At 48.7% G+C, this 25,777-nt stretch overlaps 2 protein-coding genes and 1 long non-coding RNA gene across 5 annotated transcripts in view; 1 reads left to right on the top strand and 2 right to left on the bottom strand.

Moving 5' to 3' along the window:
- Positions 1-4,337, bottom strand: part of BIN2 (bridging integrator 2) — a 33,380-nt gene extending 29,043 nt beyond the window's left edge. For both annotated transcript variants that reach the window (XM_077870004.1, XM_077870005.1), the window contains exon 1: positions 4,185-4,337. In XM_077870004.1, the coding sequence (XP_077726130.1) occupies positions 4,185-4,265 (81 nt within the window). In that variant the 5' untranslated portion in view covers positions 4,266-4,337. The remainder of the gene's footprint in view (positions 1-4,184) is intronic.
- The window catches only part of LOC144296806 (uncharacterized), a 29,656-nt gene extending 9,899 nt beyond the window's left edge, over positions 1-19,757 (top strand). The window contains exons 3-9 of one of the 2 annotated variants that reach the window (XR_013363758.1): positions 1,860-1,992; positions 7,925-8,077; positions 10,589-10,711; positions 14,693-14,918; positions 18,485-18,587; positions 18,904-18,936; positions 19,377-19,757. This is a non-coding gene — a long non-coding RNA (uncharacterized LOC144296806). Of the gene's footprint in view, positions 1-1,859; positions 1,993-4,699; positions 4,953-7,924; positions 8,078-10,588; positions 10,712-14,692; positions 14,919-18,484; positions 18,588-18,903; positions 18,937-19,376 lie in introns of those variants that run through there. The other variant, XR_013363759.1, reaches the window with a different exon arrangement.
- Positions 6,989-25,314, bottom strand: CELA1 (chymotrypsin like elastase 1). Its single transcript, XM_077870007.1, has 8 exons — positions 25,155-25,314; positions 24,431-24,513; positions 23,309-23,409; positions 22,286-22,411; positions 20,942-21,078; positions 19,345-19,490; positions 7,912-8,061; positions 6,989-7,142 (listed from the first exon to the last, which is right to left on the bottom strand). Exons 1-8 carry the CDS (start codon positions 25,237-25,239, stop codon positions 7,125-7,127), a joined length of 846 nt encoding a protein of 281 aa, XP_077726133.1. The 5' UTR covers positions 25,240-25,314; the 3' UTR covers positions 6,989-7,124.
- Positions 25,315-25,777: the final 463 nt, after the last annotated feature.

Below are 25,777 nucleotides of genomic sequence, written 5' to 3'. Positions count from 1 at the left end.
CTGCCCCAAAGGATTTCCACACTCCATGCCTTGCTCACGCCGGCATTCCTCAGCTGGAATGTTCCCCCACCCCCTGCCCCAGGAGCGACTAAGGAGCCATAATTCCTACCTCCAATTCCACCTCAACTACAAACGCTCCCTCGGGTCTATACACTCTTTCTCTCTGAATTCCCGGAATGCAGATCCCTCAGGTGACTCATTTCACTCTTTTTATTTTTAACTTGACTGTAAGCTCCTGACAGGTGAGAGGGCCTCTTACTCATCTCCAAGGTGGTGCAGCCCAGTGTCCCAGAGAAAGGAATCCTTAAGTATTGTTGACCTAACCTTCTGGGAGACGAGTGAAGTGAAAGTCAGGAGGGGAGAAGACCAACAAAGGAGTCGTAAACAATGGCCCCTTCTCAGGGGAGGGGGGGAGATTGGCTACAGAGAACCCCAAACAGATGGCAAAAGCACTCGTTTGAAATGTGAAGAAGTCTCTTACTGTAAAACCCCAATTCAGCCTCATGTTGGGTCTGGGTGGAAACTGGAAAATGAAACAAGAAGAATGCTTCATCCCCACTGTGTAGAAGAGCCCCGGGCCTTCACTCCTACCCCCAGAGGAGGAGGCCAGAGCAAAAGCTGCCTCTACTCCCAGTTTTGCTCCTGGGAGATGAGCAGGAAGTGGGCAGGTGCAGATGTCAGGATGGTCTATCAGGAGCCTCGTAGTAAAGAGAGCAGCCTGAGGTTGGGAGCCAAAGGCAGGACACCTGGCTTTCAGGGATAGTTCTGCCATTGGCCAACCTGTTTTGAGTCTCGTTTCTTCATTTCTAAAACTGGGATATTAATAACACGCTCAGAGTGTTGCTAAGATGAAGTGAGATCCTATCATGAGAGTGTTGGCTCCATAGAGAGAGCATGTCTTTTTTAGAATTTCCCTTGCCTTGTCACTCGTAGGCACTTGATATTTGACTACTTGACACCTGCTACGTACGACTCAGAAGATTACTGCCAACTGCTTCCAGAAAAACTAGAGTTCCACGGACTCCTTTCTTTTGACTGTGAAACAAACCTCCCCTGGGCAGCCCCGGTGGCTCACCGGTTTAGCGCCGCCTTCAGCCCAGGGCCTGATCCTGGAGACCTGGGATCGAGTCCCCGCCTCGGGCTCCCTGCATGGAGCCTGCTTCTCCCTCTGCCTGTGTCTCTGCCTCTCTCTCTCTCTCTGTGTGTGTCTCTCATGAATAAATAAATAAAATCTTTATTTTTAAATTTTTTTTAATTTATTTATGAGAGACACACAGAGAGAGGCAGACACATAGGCAGAGGGAGAGAAGCAGGCTCGATCCCCAGACCCAGGATCACACCCGGAGCCAACGGCAGTCGCCGGAACCAAAGGCAGTCGCCAAACCGCTAAGCCACCCAGGCGTCCCTAAATAAAATCTTTAAAACGACAACAACAACAATAACAACAACAACAAAAACCTCCCAAGGACTCAAGGACTCTGGCAGGCCGGGTTGAGCTCCTCCCCACATCCCAGGCCATTCCCACCATCCCAGCAGCACCCACCCTCTAGGGTGCCCCCACTGCACCTCTCAAGTTCAGTGTCTGCCTGCCCCTGTGTTTATGTCTGGGTTCAGAGCATCTTCCTGTTTTCTGACTTAATCTGAAAGTTACCTAAGGCAGATGTGAAGTGGCTCCTCTATTTTGGGTGTGTGTGGGGGGGCTCAGACTGGGAAGCACAGGGTGTGACCTGGGGTGGCTGGTTCTCCCTTTGGGGAATACCTGCCTCTGAGGTTTAAGGCAGCCCTTGGCCCTTCTGGCTTTGGTATCCTTACCACGTTGAATTTGAAAATTACTGAATATCGACTCTCTCATTTTACAGATGCAGAATCTGAAGCCCAGAGCAGGGACATTATTCATCTAAAGCTTTGGAGTCCGTGCTTAGGAAAGGAAAGAAATCCCAAACCAAGGGCATAGTGTTGACGACGGGCTGGACAAGGACAAAGGTGAAAGAGGTAAAATCGATTGCTGTGTCTTTTTTAAATAATTATTATCCATCAGGTTCTTTTTTTTTTTTTTTTGGTCTTCTGGGTATTCTTTTTCTTTCTCTCTCTCTCTCTCTCTTTCTTTCTTTCAATTTTATTTATTTATTCATGAAAGACACACAGAGAGGCAAAGACACAGGCTGAGGGAGAAGCAGGCTCCATGCAGGGAGCCCAATGTGGGACTCAATCCTGAGAGTCCAGGATCACACCCTGAGCCGAAGGCAGGCGCTAAACCGCTGAGCCACCCAGGGATCCCCGGTCTTCTGGGTTTTCTCTGTTTTTCCAACCCATAATGTAGCTGGTATTCCTGTTCCTCCACACCATTTCTAACTAGACCCACCCACACGCTCTGATCGTTATCGGATTTGTAACTAGACAGCCCTTGAAGACGCTGAAACCACCATTAAGGCGAAGCGGAGGGCCGGGAAGCAGCGCCCTGTAGCCACACACAGTCTCCTTTTCCTCCACTCTCACATAACCCGGGCTTCCTCGGAGACAGCAAAAGGAGAGTCATCTACCAGAGTGCCTGCCCGTGTGTTTACGTCTGGGTTCAGAGCATCTTCCCGTTTTCTGACTTAAGCTGATAGTTACCTAAGGCAGATGTGAAGTGGGGCTCCTCTCTCTATTTTGGGGGTGGGGTGGGGGGCTCAGACTGGGAAGCACAGGGTGTGACCTGGGGGCTCCCCACCAGGTGGAGCTACCCTGACAGGTGGAGAGCAGAGCGGTTGGGGTCAGAAGGGAAGAACATGACTCTGGACAAGTGGCAACAAGAATGTCATTAAAATGTGTAGAGAAGGGCAGCCTGGGGGGCCCAGCGGTTTAGTGCCGTCTTGAGCCCAGGGCGTGACCCTGGAGACCCGGGATTGAGTCCCATGTCGGGCTCCCTGCATGGAGTCTGCTTCTCCCTCTGCCTGTGTCTCTGCCTCTCTCTCTCTCTCTCTGTGTCTCTCATGAATAAATAAATAAAATCTTTAAAAAAAAATGTGTAGAGAAGCGGGGTGCCTGGGTGGCTCAGTGGTTGAGCGTCTGCCTTTGGCTCAGGTCATGATCCTGGGGTGCTGGGATCGAGGTCTGCATCAGGCTTCTGCATGGAGCCTGCTTCTCCCTCTGCTTATGTCCCTGCCTCTCTCTCCCTGTGCCTCTAATGAATAAATAAATAAAATCTTTTAAAAAATAAGATAAATAAATAAAAGAAAACATTGAGTAGGGCACCTGGGTGGCTCAGTGGTTTGAGTGTCTGCCTTTGGCTCAGGGCATGATCTCCGGGTCCTGGGGAGCCTGCTTCTCCCTCTGCCTCTCTCTCTCTCTCTCTCTCTTTCTCTCTCTCTCTGTGTCTCTCATGAATAAATAAATAAAATCATTAAAAAAGTGTGCAGAGAAGTGTTCCAGGTGGACAGGCTAACTAAATATTTGCTAGTGCTGGAGCAGGGCCACCCAGAGCCAACCAAGGACACAGTCTAGAAAGAGATGCTCCTTCACCACCCTGGGCCGGGTACTTTCCAACTCCAAAGGGAGGGCACAGAAAGCAGATCTGGGCTGCTAACATCAACCTAAGCAGCGCCCGGGAGCCAGGCAGGGCTGGGTGTGGGGAGGGAACCGTCTGGAATCCCTCTAGCCCTTGCCGATGGGTCCTTCTGGCTGAAAGCACAGCCGCCCATGGCTGTCTCAGGACTGTGGGGAGCCCACCGCCTTCCAGCCTTCAGCTCCCCCATCTGTGAAGTACCAACCCCGTGGACCCCCAGGCCGAGAACAGCCACCTTCGCTCCTTCCTCCCACCTTTCCTGGGGCGCCCTGTTGTTTAGGGTTCCTGTCTCCTCGGCGTCCCCGTCTTGACCCAGATCGGGGGACATTCTCTGTTCTCTTTCAAATCTGTTTGATTGATTGATTGATTGATTGATTGATTTAAAAAAGATTGTATTTATTCATGAGAGACACAGACAGAGAGAGGGGCAGGGACCCAGGCAGAGGGAGAAGCAAGGTCCCTGCGGGGAGCCCGGTGGGGGGCTCGATCCCACGACCCCGGGGTCGCGCCCTGGGCCCAAGGCAGGTGCTCAACCGCTGAGCCCCCTGGGGATCCCAAATCTGTTTTAAGGGGACCCCCGCCCCGGGGCCGGCCGCACCCTGCACCCCCCTGGCCGCGCCCGGCCACCCCCGTCGCCTACCTTCTCCTGGGCCCTGCTCAACTTCTTCTGCACCTGCTTGGCGAACAGGCCGGCGGCGCCCCCCGCCCTGCCCTCCGCCATCCTGCCGGCCCCGCCGCCGGCCCCGCGGCCCGTGGTTTTCTGGAGGCCCCGGAGGAAGTGCGGTTCCCGGCATGCCTCGCATCCGCCCGTGGCCCGGGCGCCCCGCCCCACGCGGCGCGCGACCCCCCCCCCCCCCCAGGCCTGGCTCCCAGGGGCCCCCCGGAGCTCGGGCGGGCGCACCTGCCGGGATGGGCTGGACGCGGGGCGGCCGCAGGCGGCGCTGCCTGGAAACCCGCTGCAGGCGCGCGGCCCGGGGCGCCAGCCGGGGAACGCTTGCAGTGGGACCATCACCAGTAGTAGTATTTTTAAAGATTTTCTGTATTTATTCACGAGAGACGCAGAGGGAGAAGCAGGCTCCCTGCAGGGACCCCGACGCGGGACTCGATCCCGCGACCCTGGGGTCACGCCCTGGGCCCAAGGCAGGCGCTCAACCGCTGAGCCCCCCCGGGGAGCCCCTATTATTTTATTATTGAATGTGGGCCCAGAGTCTTGGTGCCCGGAGCCGGTTCGCCCTCGCTGACCATCAGCCCCGGGAGGGTAACTGGAACGAAGGGGTAGAAAAGATGGCCATTGGCATCGGAAACGCGAGGCCCTTCCGCGGGCTTGTCTCCTGGTTGCCTGGGGTCGGGGTAAAATGCACGTCGTGGTCCAGGCCGCGGGTTTGCAGGACCGAGGGAGAGGTTGGCTGTAAGCCTACAAGTGGTAGGGGCAGGTGCGGGCAGGTGCGGGCAGGTGTGGGCAGGTGCGGGCAGGCGCGGGGGCACCACATCTGGGTTCAAAAGGGAGGGACAGCTGAGCCCAGGGTAGAAATGGGGGGGGGCGTCTTAGGGAAGGAGAAGATCTGGCTGGGAAAGGGATCGAGGAGGAAAAGGTGGGAGCCCGCGCTGGGGAGGGGGGCAGACTGGAGGGTGTGGAAGTGGGGATGGGGCTGCCCACATGCCCACATCACACCTGTGGCTTCCTGCAAAGGCTTCCCGATGGAAGCTGACCCGTTGGAGGGGAGAGCTGGAAATGAAGACGTAGGCTTGAGGCAATCCTTTACGCATGGATCTTTACAGTGGAGGTAATGACCCTCCAGGAGGGGAAGAGGGTCAAAATGACTTCCTGGGGGTGGAGAGGGAAGCTGGAGGCCCTTGTCTGCTCTCGTGTTCTAGGCCATTCCCCCAGATAGACATACTGCACTCAGGGTCAGCTGGGTGTCGGGAAACTAAGGATAAATTAAAAAAAAAAAAGAAAGAGAGAGAGAAAGAGATATCTGTCCTCAAGATGCTTAGAGTCTGGAGGTGGAGCTAGGTGGGTAATGAGATGATTATAATGTTATGTGCTTAATGCATTTACAGGGATGGATACAAAATTGTCAGGTACTAGGTCACTCGGGTTTGTTCTGGATGGCAGCTGTGGGGATGGTCTAGAAGGGGGAGGGTGCAGCAAATGGAAGGACTTGATATTGGAGGGGGACAAGCTCAGGGGATGGTGGGATGGTGGGACTGTGGGAACACCGAGAGAAGATGGCCATGATAACAGGTCTGTCACTGGCAGAAGGAGGCCAACGCCCCTGTCACTTTTGGGAGTCCACAGCGTCCTCAGCAATGCCTCCCAGCCACTGCCTCCTAAGAGACCCTCTCTTCAGTGCCAGTCTCTTAGGAACTGAAATTGGTGGTCACCGAATCATGTGGTTTCAGAGCAGGGACAATCTTTAGACGTTACCCAGGTGAGGAAACTGAGTCACAGAAAAAGCTGGTGACTTGCCTACTCGTTACCCAGTTCCTCGGTGTTGGAACTGAGATGGGAATACAGACGTCCTGACCCAGCTTCTTATAGCGCATACGCGGTTCCAGAAGGCTCTGCTGACTTTGCAGCCTACAAATGCCAGGACTGGTCTTAGCCAGTTTTTCTGGTTATAATGTTAACCACCTATTCCCTCTTGTCTGGTCCTGCGTGATGGCTATGAAAAGCTGCCCCTCATCCTCTGCGCCTTCTTTCGGTTCCCCCTTCAGTCTATTGTAGGCCACTCCAACAGACTGAGCCCAGGCCCGAATAGAGCAGAATTATCAGCTTCCCAGTTCTCTGTGGTTTGCAGAACCCTGGATCCGGTTGTCTATTTTAGTCTCAGCCTTGAAATGCTGACTCACACTTAGTTGGAGGCCCTATACTGCTGTTTCTTCACCCTTTTTGTTCTGCTCAACCTTCCCTTTATTTGTTCGGCATCTTCTTTTCTCCTTGTTTCTATTCTTGCCTCCCTATCTTTGCCTCCTTTGTAAGTCATCACTCTCTTGGTCTGCTGGCGCCTGACCTACCCCTGAATCCTACACTCCTATCTCTAGAGTGTCCTAGTCGTTGCCATTCACCCAGAACTTTGGGGTGAGCACCTGTTCTAGGCACTGAAGCAGGGAACGAAGGAAGGGTGAGGCCACAGCCTACCTGGAAGAGTCAGGGCACATTTAGTCACTCGAGAACATTTGAAAGCACTCTGTGCCTTTGAATATAGCAAATACACGTGGAAGAGCAGATGGGCCGATCACCATTGATCCGAAAGGAAGGAAGATCCGAAAATAAGGCAAAAAGGATCATGTAAAACTACTCCCACTCAGCTTAGTTTGTGAACTGGTAGAGGTGGCAGGAAATGGAAGAAGCAGCGCAGAAATGTGGTGAAATCCCACTGTGGGTCCCAGAACTTCATTTCCTTTGGAGGGCTCAATTACAAACCAAAAAAAGACACAGGATGAGAATGTAAATTCTGTTTTATTTGTTTTTCTGTATCTGGCTCAAAGGTCTTTCAGAACATTTTCCCCTGATGGCCTCAAGTCCTACTGTGGATCCAAGCATCACTTAGGAAGGCCTTTGGGTTCAGGAAGATGTTCAGTTGGAGGCAATGACCTGAAGGCAAAGCCAATATGTCTACAGTCAGTAACTTCTGCCCACCTCCCTTCTGTTTTCTTCCAGGGCTCCTGGTTGAGGATGGCCCTACACTGGGTTTCTGGGGGCGTTGCGGGGGAGGGCAGGAAGTAGATTTCAGCTGTGTCAGGACAGTTCAGTGTTAGCGGCACATACCCAGCACTTAGTGGCAAGAGCAGGCCTTGAAATGGTTGTGAATCAGAGATCCTGCCACCAGACTCCAGAGTGTGTTTGAAGGCTGGAGGGCATAGTGGGATGACGGTGAAGCTCCACCATCAAGTCAGTGTAGGTAACGTCTCACCTAACCCTCAGGCATTGTCTGTAGCAAGAGGGAGGTACAACCTCTTGCTAAAAGGTAGAGCGAATCCTCATGATGCCCTGAGCAAGGGCTCATGGGAGAAGATGTTAGGGACTCTTCCCTTGCCCAGGAACACATGGGCCATTCTGCAGCCATGTCTCCCTTTGGCTTTGACTTAGGACAGCACTGATATGTGCCCAGTTGAAGTCTGTGGTTGGCACCGTCTTACCCTAAGCAGTAAACGCGTTGGTGAGGCCTGAGTGGGCACGCAGAGGGGACCTCAGGACGGCAGCATTACTGAGGGGGAGTGTGCCGTGAAGGCAAAGGCAAGGAGTTAACAATGAATGTGGTGAGGAAGATGGCGGCCTCCCTTGTCCAGCTTTTGCTCCCCAACCCAGCAGAGCAGGGGTCTTCAGGAGACCCGGTTTCAACCTGTCATTGGAGGAGACTCACGTTGTTTATCCAGGTGATGTAAGCAGAGACCCGGGTGAAGACTGTGGGCTTCCTGGAGACGTTACAGCCCAGGCTGGACACAAAGCTGGTCACTCCATGGACAGTGTACTTGCCATTCACCGAGCAATGGAGGGGGCCCCCAGAATCACCCTGCAGGGAGGAGAAGGTAGGTCCTAAAACTCCATTTTAAAATCTTTGAACCTGGGGTATCCCGGGTGGCTCAGTGGTTTAGCACCGCCTTCGGCCCAGGGCATGATCCTGGGGACCTGGGATCGAGTCCCACATCGGGCTCCCTGCATGGAGCCTGCTTCTCCCTCGGCCTCTGTCTGTGCCTCTTTCTCTCTGTGTGTTCCTCATGAATAAATAAATAAAAATCTTTTAAAAATTGTTTTAAAAAAATAAAATAGAATCTTTGAACCTTTACTTTTGCTTATACCCCCTCTGCATTTCTGCTTGTAAAATCCTGTGCGCTTTTAAAGCTCCAGTTCGAATCCCTCCTTTCTTCATATCCCCACAATCCCGATGAAATCTCTTCTTCTTATCGGAACAACCGCAGTACCTCTTCCTTTCTTTTGCTGCACTCATGTCATGTATTTTGGTTTCATAATTTGTTTCTACCTGCCACGCCTACCTACGAGCTGCTTGAGACAGGAACTGTGTCTTACTGATATGGTTCCTCTCCACAAGGGCAGCATAGAACTTTGGCATCTTAAGCTCAGTAGCTTTTATTGACTTAAATAGAACCTGGGAGTGGGGGGAGTAGGACGTTCTAATGTTTTTTTTCATCTCCAGCATTTAGACCAATGGTTCTCATTAGACTTAGAGTTTAGACACAAGGTGGGTAGTCAACACGTTAAACTAAACTGGGGTAAAGAAAAAAAAACTGGGGTGAAGAGGAGAGAAAATGACATATTGGGTAGTGGTTACATGCTCAGGCTAAGAATCAGGAACCTGGGTTTGTAGAATATGACCTTGATACTCTTCCTTACTCAGCTGCCAAGTTGCTAATTCTATAATTCCGGGCAGAAAATTGAAACACAGTTCTTTGGAAAATCTGACCAGCATAAGAGGGAAGACCTAAAGATACTGCCATTGGAGATCCCCTACTGTAACGGCCTCACTAGGTCACTCTACAGACCAGGTCACTGTGGATGAATCCCACTGAAGACTCAGAGCTACTGGTCAGCTTCTTATTACCTCACTCTGAAATAAGAGCAGATGTTCAAGGAGTACCAAACATCTGAAGAAAGCCTCTAACCTAACAGTAAAGCTCAAAACAAAGAGACAAAGAAATAAAAAATGAAGGCAACCAAGATTTGCAGGGAGGAGGAAACAAGCAATAAAAAACTATGATAAATATTGCATCCATGATACGAGAACAGCATGCTATTAAATAGAACATTAAGAAAACAAAAAGAGCCTTTGGAAATTATGACTATCATCTTAGAAATGAAAGATGGGAAGGGTTGGAAGATAAAATAGAATAAACAAAATATAGAGAGACTTAGAAAATAAGAGGACTATATAAGGAAGTAAATAGGTGAATAACAGAAATTCTAGAGAGAGAGTTTAAACATGGAGGGGAGGAAGTCATAACAAATAAACATTTTCAGAACCAAGTTGTGGAGTTTCTAAAATGAGAAACCAAGTCTCTTTCACAACGAATGCAAATAGACCCATACCAAGACACAAAAGACCGGGGTCAAGAGAGGATAAAGTAAGTCCCTTACAAACTGGTGGACAATCCGGGGCTGAATTTGCGATAAGTTGAGTATATAGTATGCAAATTACAAAGCGTTATTAACTCCAGGAAAAACAAAGTTCTGCAGGAAATGAAAAGTAATTTTAGAATAGAATATGGATGAGAGGTCAGGCATGAGAAAAGAGGTACTCTTGCCGTTTGCAAGGACGTGGATGGACCTCGAGGGCAGGATGCTCAGTGAAACAAGTCAGACAGAGAAAGACAGATCCATTGTGATGTCTCTTCCATGCGAAATCTAAACGCAAAACAAAACAAGCTCACAGACACAGAGGACAGATTGGTGGTTGCCAGGGGTGGGGCAGTGGGGGTGGAGAGGTGGAAAAAAAAACTGCTTCCCTTTGTCATGATTTGCAACATCAAATAATGTTTAAGACAAGAAAGAGAAATAGAGGGGGACCCGCAATAAAACACACTCACGCTCGTGTGTGTCAAGCATGTCTCTGGAAGAACAGACAGCCAAGAGCAGCTGTTGACTCCATGAAGATATATATAATTCACTTATAATGCTACTTTTGATCACAAAGCACTCTTCCAAAATGTTCCAACTATTAAAAAATGACAACAGGAAAAAAAAATGACAACAGGCCCAAAATAGCGTCACTTACGCTAAGCCCTTCCAAGACTTAATACCTAACTTAATTGTAGCTTCTGCTTCTCCCAGAAATGTGACCTTTAACCAGCCAACCTGGAATTTCCCTGTCAGCACTAAGAGGGCAATCGGCTGATAGACCTCCTAAAACAAGACATTCTTTGCTAAGAGTTTCCTTTTTCCAATCTCTCTTTGCCTTTAAAAACTTTTTCTACAGCTTAATGAAGCTCCTTTCTATTTTCTAGATTTGATGATATCTGATTCACGAACCATTGGTGCCACTTTGATCTCTAAATTTATTCAGCTGAATTTTTGTTATTTACCAGATTTGGTGGCAGAGGCCAGACCAAAGGACACTTCTGACAGCTTTGAGGACACCAAGAAACAGGCATGGTGGCATTCTAAGAACACTTGTTTACGGTCTTTCTTACCATTTCCAAGGGCGATGGGTAAGTCCCCTTGTCAATTCCATCATAATGAATTCTCATCAGATCTTTAAAAATGATTTAAGATCATCATCATCTGATCTTAAAAATCAGATCTTTTTAAGTCTTTTATCATTTACGAAAAATTATTGTTTTACTCAGATGATTTTACAAAAGCTTCCTGCAAATGTATTTTATCTTCAGAGAAATTCATGGAAAAGAATCTGACAAGTACTCTAGAATACAGGTTTCTGATACTTTGATACTTTCAGATTGAGCAACAGACCTGGATGAAAATATCCAGAACTAATGAAAAAAATGGATTCAAACGGGACAAATGTTAATTACATGGGCCTGAGTGAATTGAGGAGGATGATTATAATTTGTACGACTTTTTTTTTTTTTAATTTTATTTATTTATTTACGATAGTCACACAGAGAAAGAGAGAGAGGCAGAGACACAGGCAGAGGGAGAAGCAGGCTCCATGCACCGGGAGCCCGACGTGGGATTCGATCCTGGGTCTCCAGGATCGCACCCTGGGCCAAAGGCAGGCGCCAAACCGCTGCGCCACACAGGGATCCCAGTACAACTTCTTATTTAAAACGTGGCTGGTTCTCTAACGTTTTGCTTTTCCAGATTTCAGTAAACCTTTTATTCCTTTCTCTTCAGCTATCAATAATTTGGTAAGATACATCTTTGTGACCAAAGATGAAATATTTGGTTTTGTGACCAAAGATGAAACATTCAAGAATTCTCCAGTATTCTTTTCATAACAATATACCATCAACCCTTGAATAACATGGGGAGTTAGGGACACTGACTGCCCCTTCCTGCATAGTAAAAAAATTCCCGTATAATCTTTTACTCCTCAAAAATGTAACTACTGGGAGCCTACTACTGACCAGAAGCTTTACTGATAATAGAAAGTTGCTTAGGGCAGCCAGGGTGGCTCAGCAGTTTAGCGCCTGCCTTCAGCTCAGGGTGTGATCCTGGAGTTCCTGGATCGAATCCCACGTCCGGCTCCCTGCATGGAGGCTGCTTCTCCCTCTGCCTGGGTTTCTGCCTCTCTCTCTCTCTCTCTCATGAATAAATAAATAAATAAAATTTAAAAAGTTGCTTAAAACGTATTACATATGTGTTCTATACTGTATTCTTACAGTAAAGTAACGTAGATAAAAGAAAGTGTTATTTAAAAATCATAAGGAAGAGGGACACCTGGGTGGCTCAGCGGTTGAGCATCTGCCTTTGGCCCAGGGAGTGATCCTGGAGACCCGGGATCGAGTCCCACGTCGGGCTCCCTGCATGGAGCCTGCTTCTCCCTCTGCCTGTGTCTCTGCCTCTCTCTCTGTGTCTCTCATGAATAAATAAATAAAATCTTAAAAAAATTAAAAAATTAAAATCATAAGAAAGAGAAAATACAGTTATTCTGTATTTATTGAAAAAAACAAATCCACATATAAGCAGACCCACACAGTTCAAACCCATGCTGTTCCAGGGTAACCATAGTTCGTTATTTACATAAGTTCCATGAAAATCTGATCTCTTTGTAACAAGACACAATTGGAAACATTGGTTATATTACCAAAGTTCTGATTAGAATATCATATTTGAGAAGGTTGTGCATAAACTCAGATATGACCAGACAGTTTTAAGGAACTAAAGTTGACTTTACAGAGCCAATAAAACCTCATGGAAAAATTGACCTGGTACTTTGCTTACAAGGGTCCAGACGGGGGTAATCCCTGTCTTAAAAAGAGCTTATGTCAAAACGAATAATATTAGTTAATTGGATTTAAATAAAGTAAAATAAAAATGTTTAAAAAAGAGCTTATGTAGTCGATCACTATTCTTGCTGCACTTATGTAAATAATCAGGCAAAGTTTAATGCAAACAAATTAACTATAAAAAATGAAGGTAATTGTAGAGAGAAGAAATTATGTTTACACTTCATCTGTATTAGATTCTAATCCTATTAATTGTCTTTGAGGTTCAATTATATACCTGTAAATTGGACTGGATCCTGAATTCTTTTAGTATCTTAAAAAATCTGACTGTGATTTCAATTTCTTTTTTTTTAATTTTAAAAAGATTTTATTTATTTATTTGAGAGAGAGAAAGAGAGAGAGAGAGGCATGAGCAGGGAAGAAGGGCAGAGGGAGAGGGAGAAGCAGACTCCCTGCCGAGCAGGGAGCCCCATGTGGGGCTTGATCCCAAGACTCTGAGATCATGACCCAAGCTGAAGGTAGATGCTCAACCAACTGAGCCACCCACCCAGGTGCCCCTGTGATTTCAATTTCAAAATATTGAAACTACTGCTTCCAATTTTCTCTCGCCCTTCTGATTTGGAATCACTAAGAACAAAGACTGCCCTTGAATCTCCTTGGAAGGGACTACACCAAGTCCTCCTCACCACCCAGATGGAAGCCAGACTCCAGGGACTTAAACCTTGGATCTCATAGCTGGAGAAGGCTCCATCCGACATTTGGTCCCACACAAGTGTCACAGACTTCCCAATCAAAGTGACTAGGGAGAGAAGTAGCAGACATCCAGGTAGACTGCTTCTTCCCCATAGGCCAGATCAAGACTTCATACTTCAGGATCCCCGGGTGGCTCAGTGGTTAAGCGCCTACCTTCAGCCAGGGGCGTGATCCTGGAGACCCGGGATCAAATCCCACGTCAGGCTCCCTGCATGGAGCCTGCTTCTCCCTCTGCCTGTGTCTCTGCCTCTCTCTCTCTGTCTCTCTGTCTCTCTCTCTGTCTCTCTCATGAATAAATAAACAAAATCTTAAAAAAAAAGAGAGAGAGAGAGACTTCATACTTCAGCTAAATATGAAGCCTGACCCCTGGCTTGAATGGGCAAATGTAACAATCCCTGAGAATGAATCCACTGACAGTGCCACCTTATTGAGACGTGGTTTGTGTCCCGAGAGGGTTTATCTTTGTCTGTGGTGGTTATCACTCTCCTTGGGCCTACAGAGGACAGGATAGCTGGCACACAGCCAGGGAGTGCCTTTTAGGTTATCCGAGTCTGCCTCCAGCTTTCTGCAAATGAACGGAGACACTTCACTGTACAACTCCCCTGGATTTACATCATCGAGTTAGAGGAAGAATTGAGTTAGAAGGGAATCATCGAGTTAGAAAGGAATCATTCATGACTCAGGATTCACTTCCTTTGGCAGGGCCACACTTCCCTGGTTAGGAGTAGAGTAAATGTACATCAGAATATGATCAGAAACCTCTCTGTAACTCTTGAAGATATTGTAGAATCTGTTGCCAAGACAATAGCTGCCCAACAAAGACCCTTAGACTCTCTGGCAAAAGTTGTTCTCTATGATTGGATAGTCCTTAATTATCTTTAGCTGAGTGAGGGGATGTCTGTGTTGTGGCCAACACCACTTGATCCACCTGGAATAATCCACTCCAGATAATCCTCCTCCAGATCCACTTCTGGAGGAGTTGAAACTCAGTTATGTAAGATCACTGAGCAAGCCACTTGGCTTAAAAGGGTGACTCCTACAATGGGGTCCTCAACACCCAAATGGATCAAAATCAAATAAGTCAAAGAAAGACTCCATTGTAGGGTTAATCCTGCTAATAGTAATCATAAGAGTCTCCCTGGTCCATTGTTATCCTCTCAAAAGCTTCAAATGCATGTTCATTTGAAGCCACTAACCACGAAACAAATGCTCTCTCCAAAGCGGGGGCACCAAAAAAAGGAATAAAGAGAATGAACAGCTTAAAGGTTGTGAACCCGAAGTCATGTGGCCTGTGAACAGCGCAGGGGCCAAGCAAAGAACCATCATGACCTCTGAATACTGCACAAAACAAAATTTCACAAAAAGCTGTGACAACTGCAGAGCAGTAGCTGAGAGTGGCACTAATGCCTTACATTTTGACCATATCTCTCAGTTAGCCTGAGGATCTGATAATCAAAAGCGGGGGATTTTTTTTAAAGGAGAAACAAGTTTTTTTTTTTTTTTTTAAGATTTACTTACTCATTTCAGAGAGAAACAAAGAGTACAAGTGGCAGAGGGAGAGAGAGAGAATTTCAAGTGGACTCAGAGTCCCACACGGGGCTCGACCTGGTGACCTCAAGATCAAAACTACGTGATCACGATCTGAACCTAAACCAAGAGCCGGTCGCCCAAGTGACTGCACCACCCAGGTGCCCCTCTTCCACCCAAATACTAATAGGGGTCTGAGAGGATTCCTGGGTGAGAGGAATGGAAGGTAATTAAATTATATATAATACTAATGTCTTCTGCTAATTGAACTGAAGAGATACATGGGCGCCTGGGTGGCTCAGTGGTTGAGCATCTGCCTTCGGCTCAGGTCCTGATCTCAGGGTCCTGGGATTGAGCCCTGTGTTGGGCTCCCTGCTCAGCAGGGAGTCTGCTCTTCCCTCTGCCCTTCCTCCACTTGTGCTTACTCTTTCTCTCACTCACTCTCTTTCAAATAAATAAATAAAATCTTTTTAAAAAACAGAGTGAATCCTATATTCACTTAGTCATTTGCGTGGTCTCCAACCTCCTCTATCAGTAACACTTTGGAGGCCAATCATTGTCCCACTCACTTTAATTAATCCAGACTCCTACTACCCTTGTTCCTTCATTTTCAGCAAACTGACGCCTAGGTTAGAAGTAAATAGAAAAAAAATAACGCGGAACACCTGCCATCCTCCAGCCACCAGCCCACACACTCTCATAGCCACGCAGTCTGGTGTCCCTCGTCCTGTGCCGGCTTCACCTGTGCTCTTGCTTCCACCTCTCCTCCTCCTCTGGGGTCTTGTCCTTCCACTATTTCCTCTCTCTGGCTCTACACATCTTTTCTTCTCTGCCTGTTAACATACTCAATTTTAACCTACTGCATTCACCTCCTCCATGACCTGTCATCCTCCTTAACGCTACCAGACTTTTTTGTGCGTGTGTCCCTTTCCTTCATCCAAGATTCTTGGAGGAGCATTCTCCATTCCTTACTATGTTTCTCATGGTCTCTTCATTCACCTTCAATAAAGCTTCTCCCTCCTCTTCTCTACTGACACGGTCTTGCAGTGACCCACCAGCTGTCCGGTAGGCACGTCCAGTTGCCTACCATGGCTCCTGGATGCACTGTATGACACACCGTGTTCCCTGAGATTCTAGAAAACCCTTATTCTCTCGAATCCCTTCTTAAGTCTTACAGGTTCTTTGTCCTCCACCAATCCCTGAAGCACTCAAGTATTCCTGTTATCACAGTTCTTTCCTCAACTTCCCGTTCTTTTCTCATTCTACAACTTTTCGCCAGTGGGATGGGGGTGGGTGGAGAGTCGGGGGTGGAAATCTTCCGCTGTATATGGAGCCCGGCTCTCTCCCCGAGCTCGACTTCTTATATCGAATTGCTTACTGGGCAACTTAGCTGAATATCCCCCCGGGATTTCAGACTCGACTTGTTCAGAACCAAACTCATCACCTTCTCTCCCAAGTCCTTTAAACCTTCTCTCACTGAAGGCAGCAACCCCCTCCCCAAATCACCTAAACCAGATGCCTAAAAGTCACTCCAGATCCTCCTCCTTTTTCCTCTTCTCTACTACCCTAGTTCAAGTCCTCAAATCTATTGCCTAGAGGATTACAGTGGTCTCCTAATCTGTCCCTCAGCCAACCTTACCCTCTTCAAAGACATGCGTACCTTGTCATCAGACAAGGCTTCTAGAAGGCAAATCTGATCATGCCATTCTCCTGTTCATAACTCATCAATGATTTCCCAGTGCCAAAGAGATAAAGTTCATGCCCCTAAACTATGATGGAGGTCCAGCGCAGGCTGCCCCCAAATATGCCACTTTGGGATATTGACTATTTTGAATTAAAGTTACTTAAGGGGCACCTAGGTGGCTCAGTCAGGGAAGCCTCTGCCTTTGGCTCAGGTCATGATCCCAGGGTCCTGGGATCGAGCCCCTATTCAGCAGGGAGCCTGTGTCTGCCTCTACCTGCCACTCCCCCTGCTTGTGCTCTCTCTCTGTCAAATAAAAAAATAAAATCTTAAAAAAAAACAAACAAACCCAAGAGACATAATTTAAAAAAATAAAGTTACTGAAGAACAGACAGTGTAAGAAGGACATTTTAAACCTACTTTGGGGATCCCTGGGTGGCTCAGCGGTTTAGCGCCTGCCTTCGGCCCAGGGCGTGGTCCTGGAGTCCCGAGGTCAAGTCCCACATCGGGCTCCCCGCATGGAGCCTGCTTCTCCCTCTGCCTGTGTCTCTGCCTCTCTCTCTCTCTGTGTCTCTCATGAATAAATAAATAAAAATCTTTAAAAAAAAAACCCTACTTTGTTCCTCTGAAAGCAGAAAATAAATTTGCCATGTGCCAGGAGGTAAGGAGACATCCTTATCAGTAGAGATGGGAATTTAGGGCTTATAACACACTGTTACTTTACCCTGTAGCTTCTTCACTAATTTACCCCAAGCCCAAACTTCTTTGTCCTGTCAATTCTTCATACATTTATTATTTCTTTGTCTAAAAGGTCTTTGTCTTTGAGTCTCATATTTTTATGAGCTTCTGCACAAATGAAATTAAAATTTTCTCCTGTTAATCTGTCTTACGTCAATTTAATTATTAGATGGGCCAAAGAACCTAGAAATGAAGAAGGGAAAAATTTTCTTCCCCTGCACATGGCACTTGAGGCTCTAAGTCAAGAGACTCCTGCTTGCCTCTAGCATCATCTCCTGCCATTCCCTGGTATGGCAATAGTTTATATTCTAGTCTAGGATCAGCATACTTTTTCTATAAAGGGCCAAATGGTAAATATTTTAGATTTTTCAGGCTATGGAGTCTCTGTCACAACTATTCAACCTTCCGAAGCTCTGAAAGTAGCCATAAACAATACATAAATAAGCAAGTATGACTGTACTTATTCCAATTAAATGTGTTTTTAAAAAAGATTTATTTATTTATTTGAGAGAGAGCACAAGCATGGGAGTGACAGGGAGAGGGAGAAGGAGAAGTAGGCTCTCTGCTGAGCTGGGAGCCCGACGCGGGGCTCAATCCCAGGATGCTGGGATCATGACCTGAGCTGAAGACAGACTCTTAACCATCTGAGCCACCCAAGTGCCCCTCCAATTAAACGCTTTTTTAATGAACCTTGGAATTTAAAATTTTCACGTGTCATGACATCATTCTTTTAAAACTTATTCTCAAGCATTTAAAAATGTAAAAACGAGGGCACCTGGGTGGCAGAGTTGGTTAAGCAGCAGACTCTTGGTTTCGACTCAGGTTGTAATCTCAGGGTAGTATCAGGCCCGGCATTGGGCTCCTCACTAAGTGCAGAGTTTGCTTGAGATTCTCTTTCACTCTCTCTCTCTGCCTCTCCTTCTTGTATGATCTCTCTCTCTCTCAAAATAAATAAATCTTCAAAAAATCTTTAAAAAATAAGATATAAAAACCATTCTTAGGGGATCCCTGGGTGGCTCAGTGGTTTAGTGCCTGCCTTTGACCCAGGGTGCGGTCCTGGAGTCCCGGAATCGAGTCCTGCGTCGGGCTCCCTGCACGGAGCCTGCTTCTCCCTCTGCCTCTCTCTCTCTCTCTCTCTCTCTCTATCATGAATAAATAAATAAATAAATAAATAAATAAATAAATAAATAAATAAATAAATCTTGAAAAAAAAATCTTAGCTCATAGGCTACAGAGAAACAGGCAACAAACTGGATTTGGGGGTTTCTGGGCTCTGACCTCTGCTCTAGTTGTAGGGAATGCCCTGCAATTCTCAAAATGTTCTAGATGGTTTCTTGGCCCATGCCCTCATTCATGTTGTTCTCTCTGAATAGCTTTTCTCCTTTTTGCCTGGATTCTCCTATTTAACCATCAGGACTCACTACAGACTCTGCTTTCTTGGGGAAGGCAAGTCTTTTCTGACCATGAGAGATACCGGTAAGTGCCTATGTTTTAGGTTCCTATATTGCCCTATGCATATTTTTTTAAATAACACTTTCCCACGTTGTATAATAATATCCTATCATATGTCTGCTCCTGCCATTCTTCCACTAAACACTTGGTTTGAGTCATCTTTGTATCCCTAACACTTAGCACAGTGCCTTTAATAGGTAATCGAGAACATCTGTTGAATTGTATTAAGAAATCTGTAGGATGGTATATTGCTGATTGCTCTCGTCTAAATGGAAGAAGGTTCTGTTTATCATATATATAAATGATGTAACACTATTCTCTGTTCTTTCCCTTGCCATAGTCACCTGTATATACGCCTGGAAATGCTACTGAGGTAAAGGGGTAGTGGTGGAGGAGCTACAAGAAAAGCTGAGGTTGATGGGAGGAGAGCTTCTTTGTACACAATTACAACCACCACTCTGGGCCGTGAAAGGCCTAGGTGGCTAACAGCTTCTAAAGAACACGCACATACATCAACACACCAGTGTGGGGCCACACACAAGCTTTTGAGGTCAGGACATGGGGCAGGATGAATTTTAGGGTTCCTTTCAACTTTGAGATGCTGTGAGTAGAGAGTTACTGGCACAGACTCATTCTCACTCAGACCCCAGAGTAGAAAGTCAAGTCTGTGCATGGGGGTGGGCGTAGGTGTGGAAAAGGGAGTGAGGAAAAAGGTGGGTGGTGGGAGGCAGAGGGGGAAGGACCTCGGATGGGATTTCTGCCCCTTCCCGCGTGCGATCACCTGGCATCCAGAGCGAATTCCGTCTCCTCCAGCGCACACCATGGATTTCTTCACGATGGAGCCCCAGTAGGAGGAGCTGGAGCAGATGGCGTAGTCCACGGTGGGCAGGTACGCCTGCTGCAGAACCTGGGCCAGCTGCCCATTGGCTAACAGGACACACAGAGTTGGAGGTCAGGCCCAGATGCTCTCCAGGGGAGAAACCTTCCACAACCTGCCAAACCTTCCCAAGCTCTGATGAAAGCTCCTGTCTCTGCCCATTGCGTGCCACAGATCCTCCCCCTTCCCCCTCTTTATATGGAAGCTACAGGCCTCTTCCTTCAGGGGTCATCCCCTATCACTGTTCCCAAGCTCCAAACCACCAAGCTCTAATCTCCTACTCCTGCTTTAAAAAAAAAAAAATGTTGTTAAAGCAACTCTAATGGTCTTATTTGTTGATAACTCTCCCGCCTTCACCTTACACTGCGAACCGCATGAAACCGACCTGGGACTGCGCACCCTTATTTTCATGTCATAAGAGCTCGGTGCAGTTTTCCTTTATCTGGCTCTTTGGACTTTCCAAAGCCTTTGAAACACGAATTATTTCTCTGTATCCTTACAACAGCCCTTTCCTGTTACAGGTCAGGAGGTTGAGCCATTATAACATTAAGTGAACTGAGAGGAGCTGCGTTCGAGGGGTGTCTCTCTCTCAGCTCCAGGTTTTCCCAGTAGACTGGCTGCTCACGGCAAGGCCTGGCCTCACCTCCAGAGCCCCAGTACTGCCTCCTGGCCCACAGGCTTCTGTGTTGGGCTGACTTAGCCATCTCTGCTCATAGCCCTCCTACCTTTCCGTGTTGTCTGGATGGCATTCCCTACCAGAAGTCTTCCCATGATGATCAGAAGAGGGCTGAGGCCACTTCTGCCTTCATTTCTCTGGACCTACGGCTGCCTCTGGTTCCTTCACTACAACCCACAGCCCAGCGACTCTCTATGGAGGTAGCATGATGGTGGCATGACCACCAAAGCAGGAGCCAGGACGCGTGGGGCCTGGCCCCAGCTAACTAGCTACTAACTGGTCAACGTGATCTTACACAAGGCCCTTAATTTTGTTGGGCCTTAGTCTCCTCATGTACAAAATGACAGGCGGGGGTGCCTGGGTGGCTCAGTCACTTAAGCACCCGACTCTTCATTTCATCTCAGGTCGTGATCTCAGCGTCGTAACATCGAGTCCCCTGTGGGGTTCCACGGTCAGCACGGAGCCTGCTTGAGATTCTTTCCTTCTCCTTCTGCCCTCCCTGTCACGCTTGCTCGCTCTCTCTTTCTCAAATAAATAATCTTTTTAAAATAAAATAACGAGTACAAAATATTATCTGAGATGAGGTTTTTGGGTTTGTTTTTTCTTTTTTGTGGCTTTTTTGGTTGTTTTTTAGTTATGAGTCTATGACTCTCTGACTTGACCATTCCATGGCCCGTACTTGGCTTCATTTCACGCACCAGTTATTTTATCTCTGGTTCCTTATTTCTGGCTATGAACACCTAGGACCACAGAAGAGTGTGCCCCGGAAGCTCAGCTGCCTACTCAAGATCCCAGCGGTGGATGGTGCCAGTGTAGGTGACTTACTCTTGGTCCGGCCCCAGCCTGTGATGTAGCAGGGACTGTTGTTGGCCAGGATGGCTCCCTCCTGCGGCAGGACACCCAGCTGGACATAGCTGTTGAGGGTAACTTTCTGGGCCAGGCGCAGCAGGGCAATGTCATAGCTGTGGGAGGAAAGGAGCCAGCTCAGACCTTCCTACAGGTCAGCCTAGGGGCAGGCCCTCACTGAGCCTTTGTGACACCGCAGCATTAGAACTAACCGCTTTCAGGGTGCCTGGGTGGCTCAGGCAGTGGAGCCTCCGACTCTTGATTTTGGCTCAGGTCATGATCTCAGGATTATGGAGGGGAGCACTTGCCAGACTTTCTCTTCCTCTCTTTCCCCCTCCTCATGCTCTCTCTCTAAAACAAATAAGTTGGGGTGCCTGGGTGGGTTAGTGGTCAGAGCGTCTGCCTTCGGCTCAGGGTGTAATCCTGGGGTCCCGGGATCGAGTCCCGCATCCGGCTCCCTGCTTGGAGCCTGCTTCTCCCTCTGCCTGTGTCTCTGCCTCTCTCTCTTTGTGTCTCATGAATAAATAAATAAAATCTTAAAAAAATAAAATAAATAAAATAAAGAAGTCAATCTTTAAAGGGAAGAAAAAAGAAAAGAAGAAAAAATTACTGAAAAAAACCCCCCAACATTCATGACTTTGCAGGAGGAGGGGTAGGACTTGCGGGGCTCCAACTGGAGTTGGGTTGTAGGGCATTCCTTGTTTAGCAGCAGCACCTGCTGGTGGGGTCTTGGTATTGCAGTTTTGCCGTGACCTTTGCCACCCAGGGGAGGGGAGCTTACATCTTCCAGTTATTGGGGGTGGGGGTGGGGGTGGGAGCCAGAAAAGAGCAGAGTGGCATGATCTTGGTAGCAGAGAAGAATTCTCAGAGAAGAAAGATGTAAAATGCTGCGTGGTCGGAAAGCTCTGCAGAAATATCCCAGTCACTTGGACCCCCCCGGCCCCCACACTCTAGAGAACCATGATTTTAACTACCATTTAACACCTTTCCTTTTCAAAGGTGTTCAGCACAGTCTTGCAGTTTTCTCGTATAAGATTAATTTTTAGAAACTTATTTTTGCTGGGTGGTCTACTCCGTAAGACGCATAATAAACAGCAGCACACACGGAAACACCCAACTCTGCAGAGGAGGAGCTCCAGGTAACCCAGATCATGCAGGCCAGCCTAGATGAAACAAATCCCTCGGACCTTCAAAAATTCTCAAGCCTCCCCAAACCTGAATTCTCCGAGGCCTTCTGAATGAACACGAGGGACGCCAAGGCCGTGTTGGCGGCCAGTCAGCCCCTCTCCCTCCCCGCCCAAGGCCAGCCCAGCCTTGGCCTACCCGGCAGACACGTCATTGCTGTTCCAGTACGGATGCACCACAATCTTCTGCACACTCGCGGACTGCTCGGTGCCGTCGTTCTGGCTCAGGTTGTGCTCTCCGACCACCACGCGGAAGGTCATTGTTCTGGAGTGACGGAAGGAAAGGAAATCCTGGATGACTCAGGGGGTCTTTCCCCCTAGAGGAAAGCTGGGAAACCATCTCAGGTCCGGTCTGCAGGATGGGGAGCCTTCTTCTCCGGCCTGGGCAGAGAGCAGACCAAAGAGCCCGGAAGGGGAGGAGGTCACAGGCCCTCTCATCCTCCAATTTATTCACAAGCGAGGGTGACAAAAACTGCCATTGACCTCATTGCCCAGTTTATTAAGCGGAACATCATAGACTGAATATCTCGTGACCTGGGGGAGGTGCGGTGAGCCTAAGTGAAATAACTGCTCTCAGCCCACGAGGGATTTGGAGGGAGGTTATAAACCAGTAGTTCTTAAAGCTTGAGCCCTGGACCAGCAGCAGCGGCGTGACCTGGAAGCTTGTTAGAAATGCAGATGACCAGGCTTCAACCTGAACCTACCCCGTGCGAAGCTCTGCTGCCCAGGACCCAGCAAGGACCCTGTGCCTTGCGGGTGATGCTGGTTCATGCTCAGATTTGAGAACGATTGTTCAAGACTGTGGAAGAGATGGTTACCAGCCAGTCATTGACCAGCCACTGAAACATTCGCCTGGTCAGAAATCCTCGCGGTAACTCTACGAAGTAGGTGTTACTACCCCGCGTTAGAAAGAAGAGAGTGAGGGCTTAGAGAAGCTAAGAGACTCGTCCAAGGTCACTAAGGTAGAAGAAGGTAGAATGGGATTTGAACCTCAGCTTGCCTGCTGCCCAAATCTCTACTTTTCATTATATTCTGCTACCTCCCCCCAGGCCCCCCAGTGCTCAAAGTCCCGCCCCACGTGCTCAGAGATACATATCCCTCCAGAAGGGCCAGACGTCCCCCCTTCCAGGGGCTCAGCAAAGCTGCTTTTTGTTTTTCCCACCTGTCCACGCAGTGAGCAGCTGTCATCACCCAGTTCTGTCTGATGAGGGTCCCTCCGCAGGTGTGATACCATTTGCCCCCGGACAGGTACTGGAGGGAGATCTAGAAGGGGAGGAGACAAAAGAGAGAGAGAGGCTGGTGTTTCTTAAAAAAGGCTTTGCCCCACACTACCTGTTACACTTCACTCCCTGCCCTCCTTCAGAACAGTCTCCAGCTCCGTGGGCTAGACGTGGCCCGTGGGTTTCATCCGACCTGTCAGTTGGTACTGAGTGGTTGCTAGGGGCTCCGGGAGTGGTGGCGAGGAGGGCTGGCAGCTGGGCCTGGGGCGGCAGGAAGGAGCGCTCCCCTGGCCGGGATGTTTGCCGGGGAGACGTGGCCATGGGTGGCTCCGTCACCCAAGCCCACAGGCTTAGGCCTCCTGAGCTCCCCTTCCGAGGTCTTTAAGACACACCCTGTCCCTCCGACTTTAGGGCACACTCCAAACTACCCCTGGAATATCCATTCTCATCAGTTCGCAGCTTCTTCAGCACCTCCTATTCCACAATAGCTCTGCCTCTGAAAACTGGGGTGCAAGCGTTTGTGAATGGCATTTCATTCTCATTGTAGCGACCCCTCTGAGTTGGGTGACCATTCCCCGGTTCATTTGCCAGTTTTACACCCTTAGAATTGCTTAAAGCACAGCCTGGCTGCCCTGTTGCAAAAGTAGAAACTCTAAATCGCCAACCAAAGAAGCGACATGCTCTACTTGGGGGTGGGGGTGTGCTCGAAGGCCGAGGCTCACTGTGTGGAGTGGTGTGTGTGGGTGTGGGGGGGTCTGAGGTGTGGGTCCGGCGCTCAGTCCTGCTAGTGTGGCACAAGTGGTGTCTCTGCGAACGTAAACGTGGTTTGTGTTTGCGCACGTGCCTGGGACAATGAGTGTGGTTGGTGTTCACATCCCCTCCTGCAAACCTTTTGCATGCCTTTGCCACCTAAGCCTGGTCCCGTTCGTCTTTTAAATCTAGAATCCGGACAGTCGGAGAGCTTCTTGTTGGTAAGGACGGACACAGGCGCACATCGTGTCGTGCAGCCCAGCACACAGGCGACACGGCCCTGCTAGGAGTCTGGAGCTGGGAAGGACACCCACCTGAGAGGGCCAGGAGTTCCTCCGGGCCTCAGTCCCTCCAACTACCCGGGCATTGGTTTCTGGAACGTCCTGGGTGCTGCGTCCTTTGTGGGGCAGAAGAAAAGTGAGTGATGACTAAGCATGGGGTCAGCTCAGGGTGGGGGGCAGGGTGGCAGTTTGCTTTGTCTGCAAATTCACGTTCCTCCCTAGCAAATGAGGGGCCCAGCTGAGAGTTATGAGCCCCTTTGGAAAACAGGGGAGTCCGCGTGACTTCAGCCCTCCCCGGGGTCCTCCGCAGTCGGGCGTGCTATAAAGGGACCCATCCCACAGGGGCTCCCGGTGGCCTCAGCCTTGCTGGGGTCATCCCACGGCCCGAGGCGACCTCCCCCCTCCCCCTCTACCCACACATCCAGGGCCTTGGCCGGGTTCTCCAGGGGCAGGGACAGCAGTGCGCATCCCGCTCAGGCACCTGCTGAGCATGTCTTCCTGTCACTGAGGGTGGTGAGAAAGCCCAGGCCCCGTGAAAGAGGCTCCTCTGCCCTATGGCCCAAGTCCTGCCAACCAGGGGGTCCTGCACGAAGAGTCGCCCTGACTGTCCCTATCATGGGCTCCAGGAGGATAATAAGGTTTTGGCGAGTGATCCATCCTGCCCTGGGACAGGGAACAGGCCTGGGTCTAAGGAGAGCTTTGACCCTCCTGTCCAAATGCTCCTCCTTAAAGAACTCAGGCCAGATGACCCACTTACCATAAAGGACCAGGGTGCTGAACACCAGGAAGCGGAGCATGTTGCCAGCTGAGTAGACCACTGCCCCCTCGCCATGAATTGCCATGCACCAAGCCCTCTTTATATTCCTCTTATCAGCAGCTTTGCTGACCTCCTTGCTGCCAGCTGGCAGGGCTGCGGATGGAAGGCGGGAAAATCACAGGTGACATGGAAATACAAATGAAAAGATTTATTTTCAAGTAAACTAATTTGTCTGTTGTTCAAAGACAGAACAAGGTCAGGTTAGGGCTGAATTAATCATCTGCTTTCAGTTGAAAAGCATCCAATAAACTCTTTTTCAGAAATCAGAAGGAAGGGCGCCTGGGTGGCTCAGCGGTTGAGCATCTGCCTTCGGCCCAGGGCATGATCCCGGGGTCTTGGGATCGAGTCCCGCATCCTGCTTCTCCCTCTGCCTGTGTCTCTGCCTCTCTCTCTTTGTGTCTCACATGAATAAATAAAATCTTTAAAAAAAAAAAAAAGAAAGAAAGAAATCAGAGGGGGAACCAGGACTGGCCTTTCCCTCAGGTGCTTCCCTTAAGGACGGTCACTGTCTTACTGTCCCCAGGGACACTCTAAGTGCAGAGGTACATTCCATGCTCTAGGAG

Source organism: Canis aureus, chromosome 25, assembly GCF_053574225.1.
Source record: "Canis aureus isolate CA01 chromosome 25, VMU_Caureus_v.1.0, whole genome shotgun sequence".
NCBI lineage: Eukaryota > Metazoa > Chordata > Mammalia > Carnivora > Canidae > Canis > Canis aureus.
The sequence above is the reverse complement of the archived record's forward strand: the minus strand, read 5'-3'. Positions and strand labels throughout refer to the sequence as shown.

Excerpts from the sequence above, each read along its gene's own strand:
- CELA1 (XM_077870007.1), bottom strand. The coding sequence starts at position 25,239 with ATGGCAATTCATGGCGAGGGGGCAGTGGTCTACTCAGCTGGCAACATG. Across the intron at positions 23,410-24,430 it reads GGAACTCCTGGCCCTCTCAG|ATCTCCCTCCAGTACCTGTC; the intron begins GTGGGTGTCCTT and ends CTCCCCTTCTAG. Across the intron at positions 8,062-19,344 it reads GAATTCGCTCTGGATGCCAG|GGTGATTCTGGGGGCCCCCT; the intron begins GTGATCGCACGC and ends TCCTCCCTGCAG.